Source organism: Arvicola amphibius, chromosome 3 (assembly GCF_903992535.2).
Source record: "Arvicola amphibius chromosome 3, mArvAmp1.2, whole genome shotgun sequence".
Lineage (NCBI taxonomy): Eukaryota > Metazoa > Chordata > Mammalia > Rodentia > Cricetidae > Arvicola > Arvicola amphibius.
This window is the reverse complement of record NC_052049.1, coordinates 150,766,393-150,781,215: the sequence shown is the minus strand read 5'-3', so window position 1 is coordinate 150,781,215 and position 14,823 is coordinate 150,766,393. Positions and strand designations below refer to the sequence as shown.

The window sequence follows — 14,823 nt, the reverse complement described above, 5'->3', positions numbered from 1 at the left end:
CATTGTCTTCTCACAGAGGTAACAGGAACATGAGGTATTTTTCTAGTGTCTGGATATTACTTACTGCAGTGAGACATCTCAAACAGCAGGAGTTAGCGAGTAAATTGGAAGTGGAGTTGATGAGAAGAAAATATTTGGAGATGACTTAGGAGCTACAGAGTTCAGTAAGTCCAAAGAGTGTGTGGCAAGTGATCAGGTGTTTGCCCAAAAGAAAATGATAGAGAAATACAGTACACCCTGGAGAGTTGAGATTTTCCTTGAATGCAGTGTAGAGAATCTTTTAAGGTTATATGGTCAGACTTGCTTGTGTTTTATAAGCTGTGGTGTATTACAGTATAACACACTTCTGTCTATGCAGCTTTACTTGGAAATGTTCATTGTAGTGAGTCATTGGTCTGGTTTGAAGCTGTGAGGATTTAGGCCCATAGTGTAGCAGTGATACTTACTAACAAATCATGTAGCCTTAAAATGACATGGCCACAATTTTAGGATGGTCACACTGTTTGTTTTCTATTCAGATCATATTTTCAGTTGTTTGTGCTTGAACCTTCATCACCCCCATCTGAATTGTGAAATCAGCATCTTAACACTACTTAACCTCCAATGAATTCCAAGCAGCAAGAGCAGTGAAAAATAGGATGAAATTATGTAGGATAAAGGCTATATAAAATATTACTGATTTTAAGTAAACTTTTCTGGCTTGATGAGTTGGCTCAGCAAATAAAAATGTTTGTTGCTCTTGCAGAGAACCCAGCTTCAATTCCCAGCACCCACATAGCAGCTCAAAACTTTCTATTCCACTAGCCCCATGAAATCTGATGCCCTTTTCTGACCTATGCAGGCACTGGTAGGCATGCAGAAGGTACACATACATACAGCCAAAACTTACAAATCTTAAAAAACATAAAAATTTAAGCAAGTGTTTCTATTTGTAAAAATGAGAAAATTATGTAGTGGCAGACTGATCAAATACCTGTTGTGAGGACAACCGCTAGGGGTCACTGAGGTCTCATCTTGAACTAGAGACACACACATCGTACACACTAAGGATCAAACTAGATAAATATATTTACATGTATTTACATATATACATTAAATATTTTAAATATATAAATATTAAAATATATTTTCACACACATATATATGAGAATACAAAATGTTTGGTTTCAAAGTTTTCTACATATGTACAAACACGTGATATAAAAGTAGAAACAAAAGAATGTGACCATAGTCACATTCTTTTATGACCGTGGTCATAAATAACTTCTTATACTACGTGGATTAACTTATTCTGATTCCAAAAATAAAACAATAAAGTAATAACAAAACTGCTGCACATCTTTTTTTCTGGGTATGTGCTCAAAGGAGTTGGTAATTAGAGTGCTTCAGTTTTGATCAAGTGTCTTTAGACAGCTTGAGGACTAACGTTTAAAAATTCAGTATTAGAATTTGTATGTAACGTCTAAATTAGATTTTTCTCTTCAATGTTAGTGGTGTCTTACACCTATATTTTTTATTTTTATTTATTTATTTTAGGTTTATTATTTCCGACAAGGACATGAAGCATATATTGAAATGGCCCGGAAAAATAAAATTTATAGTATCAATCCTAAAAAGCAACCATGGCATAAAATGGAACTAAGGGTATGATATTGGCATATTTCTTAATGCAAAAGATGCTTTTTGAATTATGAAAGAAGCTGTCTAGTTTACTCTTTGACTGTAAGAAACTGTATGGTGCTGGAGAAGCAGTGCAGTGGAAATTGTGCTTACGTGAATGTGGGAGGCCAGAGCAGATCCTTGGCACCCTGAAATGTAGCTGGATGGTGCCTGCCATTTGTGCCCTTCCAGTTCTTTTAGTTCAGCACTTGGGAGGCACAGACAGGGACTCAGGCAAGCTGGTCAGACTGTAGCCAGCCTGTCAAGTTACAGAATCAATAAGACACTCCTGTCTCAGTTAATAAGACAGATAGTGATTTTTCAAAACAAAACAAAGCAAAACAAAACCAGGCATCCACCTCTGGCCTACACAAATACACACTTCATTCTACAGAGATAATTCTTGTTTTTTTGTATTGTAGGAACAAGAACTAATGAAGATCGTTGGTATAAAGTATGAAGTGGGATTGCCTACCCTTTGCTGCCTTAAACTTGCTTTTCTAGATCCTGATACTGGTAAACTGACCGGTGGATCATTCACCATGAAGTAAGGACTGATACCAAGGCAGTGCTTTGATAGTATTGGAATATTTTCAAGATTGAAATAAATTTGAACATACCTTAGATATTTTTAGGTGTGTGACCTAATCAATCTGTTTCTATTTGTAATAGATACCATGATATGCCTGACGTTATAGATTTCCTAGTCTTGAGACAACAATTTGATGACGCAAAATATAGGCGGTGGAATATAGGTGGGTAATTGATTTAGAAGCCAGAGGTGTTCTGCACATCTTCCCCTTTCCTTTATAAATAATTTGCTAATTTTCAAAATTAGGAGAGCCTTTTTTATAAGTTTAATATCAAAATAGTAAAGTGCCATTTTTAAGTTTTTAGAATGAAATGCTTTTGTTGATGTTTAAATTTGAAAATGAAACATTTTGTATTCCTTTTGGTTAACTGTTACAAAATTACTTTAGAATTGTTTTCAGTTGTTTTATATATTGACTTAAATATTTATCCAGTCATATTAATAGTAAAAATAAGGAAAAAGATGATATAATATCATGAGTTAAAATTTTTGAGCTTGGACAAACATTAAACTGATTTGATTATTCATGGCTGTTAGAAATTGTAACATCATAGATTGTGAGCCTTATAAGCTATTTTAAATTATACTAATAGGAATGTTATTCCTTGACTAGTTCTTAGTTTCAAACAAGTCCACTGTTTGATCTCCTAGAGGAGATTGTAGCAGATGCATACATGGCATCGCTTAACAAATTGCATCAGTTGGTGTATCAGTCTATTTGTTTCTGGTACTTTTGGAAGACATTGGCATGTTGTTTTCCATGATTGATCTGCTAAAGCTTATTTATAACTGGGCTAAGGAAGCAAACAGGAACATGAAAAAAAACCAAATTGTAATAACACACATGTATTACATTCCCATAGTGAAAGTATTTTGTTTGCTTAACTGCAAGAGTAACTAACCCTGAAAGAGGGGAAAGAAGTAAACAAGAAGAAAACTGTGACAACCTCTTAAAAAACCAAAGTCTAGCACAGGTAAAATGTAAAGCAATCTCTAGGAAGTAGAAACCCTGAAGGACATTATCACCAAGAAGGAAATGTTCAGAAAAAAGTTGAAGTCACATTATCAAAAAAAAAAAAGTTGTAGGAAACTATATTGAAAAGTGCTTTGTACAACTTGTGTTATAGAAAGATACTTTAAATGTATAGAGAAACATAGAAAAGTTGAAAACAATGAGAACGTTGAAATAGTTAAAGTTATTTGAGGAAAATAATAGAATTGGAAGAAGTATTGTAATCTTATTTGAATAATAGCAAACAGTAATTATGTTCAAAGATAAAACTAATCTAGGATCAATGCAGCCCACATTTCTTATATATACAGTTGTATTGAAGTAAAATAATATTGTGTCATTATTTGGTAGTGTAAATAAGATATTTTGAATGAATAGAGAAACATCAGAGCATTTTTATTTAGATCTTCTAATATTTTTAATTCATAGATTATTATGTTTTCCATAGTCAGTACTCATTGGTCTTTTACTTTTAAGATAATATATATCTTCTGCCACTTAAGATCAACAAGAATATTTCATGGTTGACTTTAACTGGTACTTATTGTTAACCCAACAGTCCTGTTGTGGTTAGATTCACACACAATATCTGATTCTTCATGTAGCAAAGCTTGTCAGTCTTGGGATAGATTTCTAAGACATTGGTCTCTTGAGTTCATATTTTTGTAATGTTTTCATAGATTTAAGCAATGATCTTAGTCCTAATTTTTTTAAAATAGCTTCTCTTTAAGTTCACTATCCCTAATACATATTTGGGGACTTAGTGCATCATGCTTGAATCTAAATTTGGATCTAACTCTCCAAGTCAAAATTGAATAGATTATAATAGGTTGTAAATATTTTCACCATAATTCGTAAAGAATTCTAGTTTAAAAGATCCTTTACATTGTTTTTCTGATTTTAACTATTTTCTGTATGTTTACACAAATCTTTAAGTCAATTTTTTTTCTAAAACATGAGAAAACGCCTTCCTTGAAAATAGTAACTGACCAATTAGTTGTAACTTAATTTATTATTTCTAATTGTGTGTTAAAAATGAAAAAGCACTGTAGTGGGAGACACTTAAAACTGTTTTAACATAGATAATACACTTACTATTGAGTATATGAAGACAGTTAAAAACCAATTAATATATTCAGTTATATGAATTTTTTATTTGAATCCATATCTTTTAGACTTTTGCCTATGCTAAAAAGACAAAACTCAATACTATGACGACCACAAAAGAGAAAAACGCTACACACAAGAAAGGAAAGAGTGCCTTGCAGTTTTCATATGACAACAAGGAGCTGATAGGATTGACATTAAGAACAGTGACCCTTCCTTGTATTAAAGTTTTTATTACAAGCAATCTTAGTATTATAACCATAGCAATTGCATAAGCAAATAGACAAAAGGCATGCTTTCTTTTCCTACAAGGATGGACAGTTTCTGCTTTTGTTTCTTTTTGTTGTTTCCTTTAGAAAAGTAAGGGAAGTGAGTGTGTGGTGCAGTGTAAGGATGATAGAGATGGGGGAACGCTGAGTTTGTTATGGTTTTGCTTTAATCTGAAGTCTTGATTATTTGGGGGAAAATAATACTTAAAAAAATTAAAAATAAGCTATAAATATTTTTAACCAGAAGTAACCCAAAGTATAAATATGAAACATAGTTCCAATGGTTTCTTTTTAATGCTGCATTTGCAAAAAAAAAAATGATTAAGATGAAAAGCTTCATTACCACTAAGAAATGGTGTTAATCACATTTTTGCTATAGGTGCTTATATTCTTGATTTATTATTGGAATATATAGATCATCTGTCTTGTGAAATCATCCAGTTTAAGAACCTTAGAGAATTATACTTTAGGAAAAGGTATTTAACCAAAGCCAGCAGTACATGCCAATGTGATAAGACATATAGGGCTTTTGTTTTTCAGGTGACCGCTTCAGATCAGTCATAGATGATGCCTGGTGGTTTGGAACAATTGAAAGCCAAGAGCCTCTCCAACCCGAGTACCCTGATAGTTTGTTTCAGTGTTACAATGTTTGGTAAGAAAATATTGGTTGTATTTTTCAATCGGACCAGGTTTTGGTATTTTTCTCATCTATCAGTAAAGGAGTGAAAATATCTCTTTTAATACTAAAATTATTTGTTTAATGTAATTTTAATTTCTAGACTTTTTAATGGAATAATTTTGCTTTCTTAAAGCTGGGACAATGGAGATACAGAAAAGATGAGTCCTTGGGATATGGAACTAATACCTAATAATGGTAGGTGTATGTTAGGTCTGTTGCTTATACCTTGTAGAATTAGAATCAGGGAATAACTTGTAGAAGTTGGTTCTCTCCTGCCTTTGGTGCCAAGGATTGTACTTAGACTGACAGGTTTCATAAAAGGCACCTGTGCCCTCTGAGCCATCTCTTCAGCCCAGAGTGTTTTTTGTTTGTTTGTTTTTGTTGGAGGTGAATCCCCACATTCAAGAGGCAAAGGCAGGAGGATCACCCCATGTATTCAGGCTTAGTGAGGGCTGCATAGGAAGAACTTGACTCAAAAGACAAAACTTGATACCATTTAAGGTTATTGTGGCTAACAGATATATAATATTCTACATAAGTATTCATTATAAATGTGTTATTAACTATAAAATTAGATAAGATTCAGCAATGAATATTGTAAGAGGAGAGCCCGCTTGTTTGTCCCAGCCTCCCGGCTAGCTTACACCTGTAATAACTACACAGAAACTGTATTAATTAAAACACTGCTTGGCCATTAGCTCTAACTTCTTATTGGCTAGCTCTTACATATTAGTTTGACCCATCTCCATTATTCTGTGTATTGCCACATGGTAGTGGCTTCCATCTCAGACAGAGCATCCATGGCTTCTCTCTGACTCTGCTTTTTTTCTCCCAGCATTCAGTTCTGTCTTCTCCGCCTACCTAAGTTCTGCCCTATATCAGGCCCAAAGTAGTTTCTTTATTCAATGAAATAAATGAAACCAATGAAAAAGCAACACATGAGCAGAAGAACCTTCTATACTATTTCTTTTTAACAAAAAGAAAGGCTTTAACTTTAACATAGTAAAATTACATATAACAAAACAGGTATCAAGCAAAAACTACAGTTACAATGTTTATATCTATTTTATCTTTTATCATAACTGAGAAAAATTATAATAATGACTATCCTTCAACTCCATCAGAGACTCCAGAAGAGCATAATATTACCTAAGTAAACAGGAAGTGCATTGTAAGCAATTTCCAAAACTCTAGAATTGACAGAGACATCTCTCTGCCTGTACAGTCACTCAAAGTTCTTCTGTACCATTGGGGCATCCATTCATCTTCAGCCTACAGGCCCATAGTATCCAGCAGACTTTTCCATGAAGCTAGAAATTTTAAAGACAGTTCAGTCACTTTCTTCTGTATCCTGCAGAATGTCTCGCAGACTCTTTCATGAATCAGGAATCCCGAAAAATCGTCTCATCTTTTAGCAAGTTTAGCAGTCCTCTCTTTGTGGGTCTTCATGTCCAGTTTATGCAACAGTCCAGGCAAGAGCAGTTTCTTGTCCAAATGTCTAACCAACTCAATAAGGAGCCTCTTCTATGCCCATCTTCCTCAGGAAGTAGCTTGGTGCTGCCAGGAGCAGACGTGCCTTATTGTCATGAAAAGTCCTAAGTTATTAAAACATTTTAAATGCCATATTCTATTGTCTTTGAAAGATATGAAGAGTGCCTATGCACATCTAGAAAATCTAACATGACTGCAATCTTGACTATTATAGATGATTATCTATTAACCTATATTTCTTAATTATACATTACATTTTTAAATGAACTACACAATAACAATACCTTAATCAAGAGCAGAAGTATATATACATATAACAAGATTGACCTTAAATTTGTGTCAGTAGACCAAGGTCCATACCAATGCAAATTATTCATATTTATATCATATCACCCTTTAAATATAAAGGAACATTGATAAATAATATTTGGGAATATGGGCGTTGTTTTTTCTCTCCAAACTGCTTTGTGCTGTATGGGGGTGCTGTTAATCAGGTCTTTTATGGTGTATCCTGTGTGCTAGGTTCATCTCAGCAGTTGGGCAAAGTCATTTAGTTTTAAAAGTGACATCTTTTTTTAAGAAATACATTTGCATATAAAAATTCTTCCATTATAAAAATAGTAATTTTTGTGACATCAATTATTTCTAAAGGAAAACTCACCAATACATACTAAAAATGTTCATTGATAAGCTTTTCTATCTGCATTTCAGCTGTATTTCCAGAAGAACTGGGTACCAGTGTTCCTTTAACTGATGTTGAATGTAGGTCACTAATCTATAAGCCTCTTGACGGAGAATGGGGAGCCAATCCCAGGGATGAAGAATGTGAAAGAATTGTTGGAGGAATAAATCAGTTGATGACCTTAGGTAAATAATAACAGTGCATCAGTGTAGTAGATCCAAGATATATGAATTGTTTGTGACTAAATTTCATGCGTCTGCCATAAATGCCACAGGTCTTCCACAAACCAGTTCATAAAGCCTTTATATACTCAGCTGACACGATTTGAACTGGAGAAGGAATGTAATCAAAAGTTGAGTTTAGTTATTTGGTTAGGAATGCTCATTTTCTCCTGGCTCGACAAGTCTTTGCAGAGGGACAAAACATGGAATGTGGACTGATGTCCTGGTTTGTGAAAATGAAAGGAAACAGTGACATAAAACGTGCTTTTGAATTCTGGGCTTTGAAAGAGATCGTTGTAATTTTAACAACCTATACTAGAAGTTCAGAATCAACTTCAAAGGACATAGGAAGAAATTAAAAGTAAGAACTGAAGACTTTGGACATGTTATATATCCAAATCTAGTAATTTTGTTTTTGTATTTTTTCCTCTTCCTATGTTGCTGAGGATCCATCTGAGGGCCTTGCACATAGTAGGCGAATGCTGGACCATGGAGCTGTATACAGCCCCAAAGTAATAAAATGGAATACTTTATAAAAGTCATCTTTAAATACCATCAATAATTTAGATTTAAAGTAGTTTTTTAAAAAGTGATCTTTGTGCTGATAAGTTGACGTATTTATTTTTCTTCATCCTAATGTATTGGTGAATTTTAAAATGCAAAAAATAGATTTATAACCTTATTTATTTTAGATATTGCTTCAGCATTTGTGGCCCCCGTGGATCTGCAAGCTTATCCCATGTATTGCACTGTGGTGGCATATCCAACGGATCTAAGTACAATTAAACAAAGACTGGAAAACAGGTTTTACAGGTTAGAGCCATTTGATGTTGCTGATTAACAAAAGAACTCTAAAACCCTCTCAGTTTTGTGTATATACAGATGGAAATGAATCCCATAGTGAACAAGTGAAACTAAGAAATACAAATCATCAACTTCTGAGTAGGTCCTTGTACTCTCTGCATTTCTTGAGAGTTTTCCTACAATGTTGATGCTGCTCATCTATGGGATTTTGGATACATACTTAATTCTCTCATAGGCTTTTTATAAGTCAAGTCAAAGATTTCATTTCTCCTAGTAATATACTAGAATATTGAGTAGATTTCCTATAAATCCTTGTGCGTTTATTGAACTTTTGAATGCCTGTGAAAATACAATTAGAAAGGATTCACAAAATTTTTTATAGTTTTTGCTTAAGCTATTATGGTTAGTTTGCTTCTTCAGGATAATAGTATTTGGTTGCTGGTGAGTTATTTAGTTTTCTTGAAACAGTCTCATTATGTAGTGTTTGTTTTCCTGGAACTGGCCAGGTAGACCCTACTGGCCTCAAAGATACCTTCCTTTGCCTCCCAAATGCTGGGATTAAAGGCTGCCTACAATACTTGCAGAAGAAATATGTTTAAATCTATAGTTTGGAGTGAAATTGTATTTTTTATCTTTTTCTTTTCTTAGTGTCTGTTGCTTAATAGACCAACACTTTAATGTACAGAATAATTACATTAAAAATTCTTTTTATGAGTTGTATATGATCAGTGCTTTACTCTTTTTCTATGTTAAGTAAGTTTTTTTCTCATTTTTTTAATTAAAAATTTCCGCCTCCTCCCCGCCTCTGATTTCCCTTTCTCTTCCCCGACTCCCTTCCCCCTCCCTCTCCAGTCCGAAGAGCAGTAAGGGTTCCATGTTAAGTAAGTTTTAATTCATACCCTAGACTAATGTTTTTCTATAAGAGACCTTTGGTTCTCTTACTGCTGTAAGCTATATCCTTGGATATAGCACTGAAAACACTGCTTTGTCTTTACTGAGTAGCATAGGCTTTCTCAGTAGCAGTGCTATCTTCTGATGGTGAGAACCAATTGATCAAAGTAAAATAGAAGTCAACTTGGGTTGAAAGATATTCTTACTAGTATTAGATTCACTTGCTGTTGTATTATTATTGGTAATTCTTCATAGACATGTGAAGAAATCCCTTTGATATGTTGTTTGCCACCCTATCTTCAAGGCTTCCACTGTCAGGTGCTGAAGTTCAGAAGAACAAATGGAAAATATTGTGTTCCTAGACCTGGAATTGCTAAGACTTAGGAGAATTTATATATAGTGCTACAGGATAAAGCAAAACATGGGAGGATGTGAGAGAGAGTCACTAGTTGTTGAATTACAGCTTGCAAAAGGAGTTAGCATTTTCAACTATTGTTAATATTCTTATAGACACACTGCTAAAACATGCTGATTTCTAAATTGTAATTTATTTTCAAGATGCAGTTATGTCTTAAATAGGCTTCTTTATAACCAGTTTACAATAAAAAGGAATTAATGCATGTGTAAATAGAATTCACTTGTTTTCCAACCTAAAACATTTAAAAAGCTGAGTTATATACTTATTTAATATAATGTTATCAAATGATATTACACTGTTTTAAAGGTTTTTATATTTTGTGTCTTTTTACAGTTAAACTACTATAAGTTTTGTCTACTAGTAATTTAATATATTATTTTATGTTTTTAAATGCACAGGAGTTCTTATCTATGTTTCTATAGCTACAATTGCATGTTTTTAATTCTGTGTAATTGCATCTGTTCACAAATCAGTAAGATTAACTGTTAAGCAATTACATTGTATTCTCAGAAAGTGTCTTCAGATTTTCCTTTACTTTCAGAAATAAAATTACCAAGCCCCAGAATTTTTTTAGCTTTGCCAAATGTTCAGAAATAATCCTTAGTTAAGTTTTTTGCAGATTCTCATCATCTTTTTATGTTTTACAAGCAATCTATTGATTATATCTTTAGTTAATTACCATTACTATAAGATGGTTTTCTTTCTTTATGGAAATGAGGAAGTGATACCATACATTTCAGAAATGAGTAAAACTAAAAACTATAAATTTACTCCTCTTCTACCACTATTCCTGTAGAAGCCAACACTTCTAAAAAGCAACATTGTTAATAGTTTGGTATGTCTTATTCCAGACATTTTCTATACAATAAATTTTTCTCTCTTAATGAATGAGTTTGATTCTTTAATTACTATTTTAGAGATCGGTTTTTAAGATGTGAGCAATATGTTTTAGAGTGAAACTAAAAAGTCAGATGTCATAATTTTAATATGTGTACATATTTATAAATACGAGATTAAGATTTCTGTATTTGTCTTTTTAAGGCGCGTCTCATCCCTTATGTGGGAGGTTCGATATATTGAACATAATACCCGAACGTTTAATGAGCCAGGAAGCCCAATTGTGAAATCTGCTAAGTTTGTTACTGATCTTCTTCTGCATTTTATAAAGTGAGTTATACATTTTTCAGTATAATAGTTGTAATAATGATGTGATTTTAAAATGTGAAATAATTTAAGGTATAAAGTGCTAAAATAAAATGTAAACTCCAATCATCTTTTACATAGGTGATATTGTCACATAAGCATTGTTAATTTTTTTAAAATAAGAAACATGCCCTTCATCCCAGTACCAGAGAGTCAGAAAGAGTGAACCTATGTGAGTTTAAGGCCAGCATAGTCTATTTATACCGTTCCAGGCAAGCTAGATCTATGCAGTAAGGTCCCATCTCAGAAAAAAAAAAAGAAAAATGTAAAATCACCTCCAAACAGTCATAAAAAATCTTAATTATATTGCCTATGTGTTCATGGATTTCTTTACCTTCATGCATGTGCATGCACCACATGCATGCAGTGTTTACAGAAGCCAGAAGAAGGTGTGTCAGATCTTCTAAAACTAGAGTGACAAATGGTTTTTAGCTGCCATGTGATTGTTGAGAGCCAAACCAGGGTTTTCTACAAGATCAGCAAGTGTTCTTAACTACTGAACTGTCTCTTCAACTTTATGCTATTAATAATAATAGTAAATATTTAATGAATGGAATACTTTTTATCTTTTATTGCTTCTTCTAAACCAGGTGGTAGAGATTATTATCTGACATTTCTAATTGAGGAAATTTGTCTCAGCCAAATTGCACATTTAAATGAATGCCTGCATTTGATTTGAGAACTTTACATTTTAACATCATACATATTTACTCTGTCAAGTTTATTAACAGAATATTAGTCAGTACAGCAAGGCGCTAAATTTGATTTTCCAATATTGAAGTCATCACAGCTATTGAGGAAGCTGAGGCAGGGTTAGGAATGGCGTAGCCATCATTAAGACATTATTCTTTCTTACTGTTCTAGATCTTGTTTCCACTTTCTAGCCTTAAACTCAGATCTGCCTGTGTTTGCTTTCAAAGGTTAGGATTAAAGCGGTGACATCTCCAAAAATGAAAAAAAAGGAAAAGAAAAAAAGTTCTTCCACATTTTTGTATTCTGTACATTACTAAGGGTAGTAACTACCATTTAAAGCAGAAACACTTCCTCCTTTACTCACCTGTTATGTGTCCTTGGAGTGGATTGAGCCATAGAAATTGAAGCCAAAGTCATAAATAAAATTTTGGTATAAAAGACTGTTCCAGTTGCATATTAATGTTACTAATTTGTTGGAAAATTTTGTTTTTTCCTTTTAAAATGGGGTATTATTGTATTATATCCAGCTTTTATTTTTATATATTAGAGAAAATACTTTTAAACCAGTGGTTCTGAACCTGTAGGTCATGACCCCTTTGGGGATAAATATCCGATATACTACATATTAGATATTTGCATTACAGTTTATAACAGCAGCAAAATTACAGTTATAAAGTAGCAATAATTTAATTTTATGGTTGGGGGTCACAACAGTATAAGGAACTGTGCTAAAAGAGTCACAGCATTAGGAAGGTTGAGAATCACTGTTTTAAGCAAAACTTCCTAACATAACCTTAGGATTCATCCATTTTCTTTGAAATCAGTGGGTTTTTTGCTGAGTTACAGGTAATTCCTATATAGGATTAATAACAAAATTACTGAGTAAGTAATTATAAAGTAATTTGATTTAGTTATATTACTATATGTTATATATATTAGTGATGATACTACACCATGAGACCCTGTTTCTACAGTGTCCTGTGATATTTCTCTGTTCTCTATGTGGTTTGGGAGGCTTTTAATACTTACTGTGCTTTTGCCTTTCTTGAGTGAAGTTGGTAACATGTACTCATTACCTAGGGAACTCTTTTCTGTGACATCTCTTTGAAACAGTCTATAGAATTATGTAATCAATTCATTTTTAAATGAAGGAGAGGACAAAAGAAATTCTGATTTGTCTGTGAAAACATTGCATTCAAATAGTATTTGGTGGCTGGAGATTTAGCTTAGTGATTAAGCACTATAGTAGCTTTTGATAGACCCTAAGTTTAGTTACCAGTACCATCAACAAAGCTAAAGTCATGCCATTATGAAGTGCGGGTTAATATAGATTTAAAGAATTTATATTACGTATCTCTAAAACTAAATAATTGACTTTTTAGATACAAATAAAGTTTGTAGTTAATAGCTTTTAAGGTAGTCTTTGAAATTTTGATTATTATACTTTTTAGTTGACTGTTTAGCACTTTTTAAGATAGATATTTGGTAATAAAATAATCATACTTTGTTTTTGTCATAGAGTTTTATGAGATAGCTAAAAGTTGCTGTAAGGATAATGATCTAATTCATATCAAGGATAAGGGAAAATAAAGAGCATAGTAGAAGAATGATAAGGTCACGAATAATGCAGATGCTGATTAAGTCAAAAGTTGGGTCAGAGGAAAGTCATTCTGGGAGTAAGCAGTAGAATTGTGTGAGATGATAAAAGTTCTTGGGACTGAGTTGTTGAGGCCAGTGAGATGCCTTTAGTAGATGAGGATCTTGCAGCCCACCCTGGCAATCTGAATTTAGTTTCAGGAGCCCACAGGTGGAAGGGAATTGTAGTCAACAAATGGAAAAGTTGTTTGGCTTAAAGTTTTTGTATAAAATCTAGTTTTTATACAAATTCTTAAAAATCACAACATCAACATTTTCTTTTGTTATTTAGGGATCAGACTTGTTATAACATAATTCCACTTTACAACTCAATGAAGAAGAAAGTTTTGTCTGACTCCGAGGTATGTAACATTGTAGTATACTAAAGATTTAATGTAGGAGTTTTCAGATTAAAATTAGAAAACTGGTTATGTCCAGCATTATATTGTTTACTGTTGCTATCATATTTAAAATTTACTTGAGATTGAAAACAAATTTTTAAAGGGGAGAGACTTCACTGACTCAGTGATGTACCATAAGATATACGTTACGAGTTTTCTAAGATATGAAAGGAATAACTACCAAATGATGAGATATAGGATGATTCATGAATTGGATGTTTTATTACCTCAAAGGAAGAAGAGAAAGATGCTGATATACCTGGAACTTCTACCCGAAAAAGGAAGGTAACAACATTTTGGTTTTTGATAACATTTGTTTTTACAAAAGTGTTTTTGTGGGGCCTGGAGAAATGGCTCAGAGGTTAAGAAGTTCTGAGTTCAATTTCCAGCAACCACATGGTGGCTCATAGCCATTTATAATGAGATCTGGTGCCTTCTTCTGGCATGCAAGCAAGCATATGTGGGAAGAATGTTGCATACATAATAAAAAAAATTTAAAAAGTGTTTTTGTTGCATTAATGTATATTATAAGCTTATTCTTTTATTCTTAGTAACATTAAAAGTAATTTAAGTGTTAAATAAACTTTGAATTATAAAATAAATATTTTTCTGAGAAATACTAGTATTTTATATGAAGTAATGTTTTATATGAATTGAATACTCCTAATCTAAAAATCTGATATTCGGTATGTTCAAAAATTTTATTGGTTTGAGCACTGACACTTAAGAAGGTTTTTATTATGGTTTTCATATTTTTGATTTTTCATTAGTATTCCTCAGCCAGCAAATACTGCAAAACAAAATGTTTCAAATATAAACACTTCTCATGCCAAGCTTTTCAAATCAGGGGTGCTCAGTCTGTGCCTGATTACCTAAGATTGTACATATAAATACAATTTGGGGCTACTGTGGTATCTTAGTAAGTTGGGTACTTGTTCTGTAGACATCAGGACTTGAGTTTAATCTTAAGCACCCACATAAAAAGCCAGATGTGTGTAGCTGAATTGCAGTCCCAGTGTTAAGGGGAGGTATGAAAACAAAAGGTTCCCTGGGGCTGACTTGTCAG

The 14,823-nt window shown here is 33.0% G+C and overlaps 1 protein-coding gene across 2 annotated transcripts in view; it reads left to right on the top strand.

Annotated features, from left to right (window-relative positions):
- The window catches only part of LOC119809181 (pleckstrin homology domain interacting protein), a 119,789-nt gene that overhangs the window by 90,896 nt on the left and 14,070 nt on the right, over positions 1 to 14,823 (top strand). For both annotated transcript variants that reach the window (XM_038322048.1, XM_038322047.1), the window contains exons 25-34: positions 1,537 to 1,644; positions 2,082 to 2,206; positions 2,332 to 2,414; positions 5,180 to 5,291; positions 5,452 to 5,513; positions 7,521 to 7,676; positions 8,405 to 8,525; positions 10,867 to 10,992; positions 13,649 to 13,718; positions 13,992 to 14,042. In XM_038322048.1, the coding sequence (XP_038177976.1) occupies positions 1,537 to 1,644; positions 2,082 to 2,206; positions 2,332 to 2,414; positions 5,180 to 5,291; positions 5,452 to 5,513; positions 7,521 to 7,676; positions 8,405 to 8,525; positions 10,867 to 10,992; positions 13,649 to 13,718; positions 13,992 to 14,042 (1,014 nt within the window). The remainder of the gene's footprint in view (positions 1 to 1,536; positions 1,645 to 2,081; positions 2,207 to 2,331; positions 2,415 to 5,179; positions 5,292 to 5,451; positions 5,514 to 7,520; positions 7,677 to 8,404; positions 8,526 to 10,866; positions 10,993 to 13,648; positions 13,719 to 13,991; positions 14,043 to 14,823) is intronic.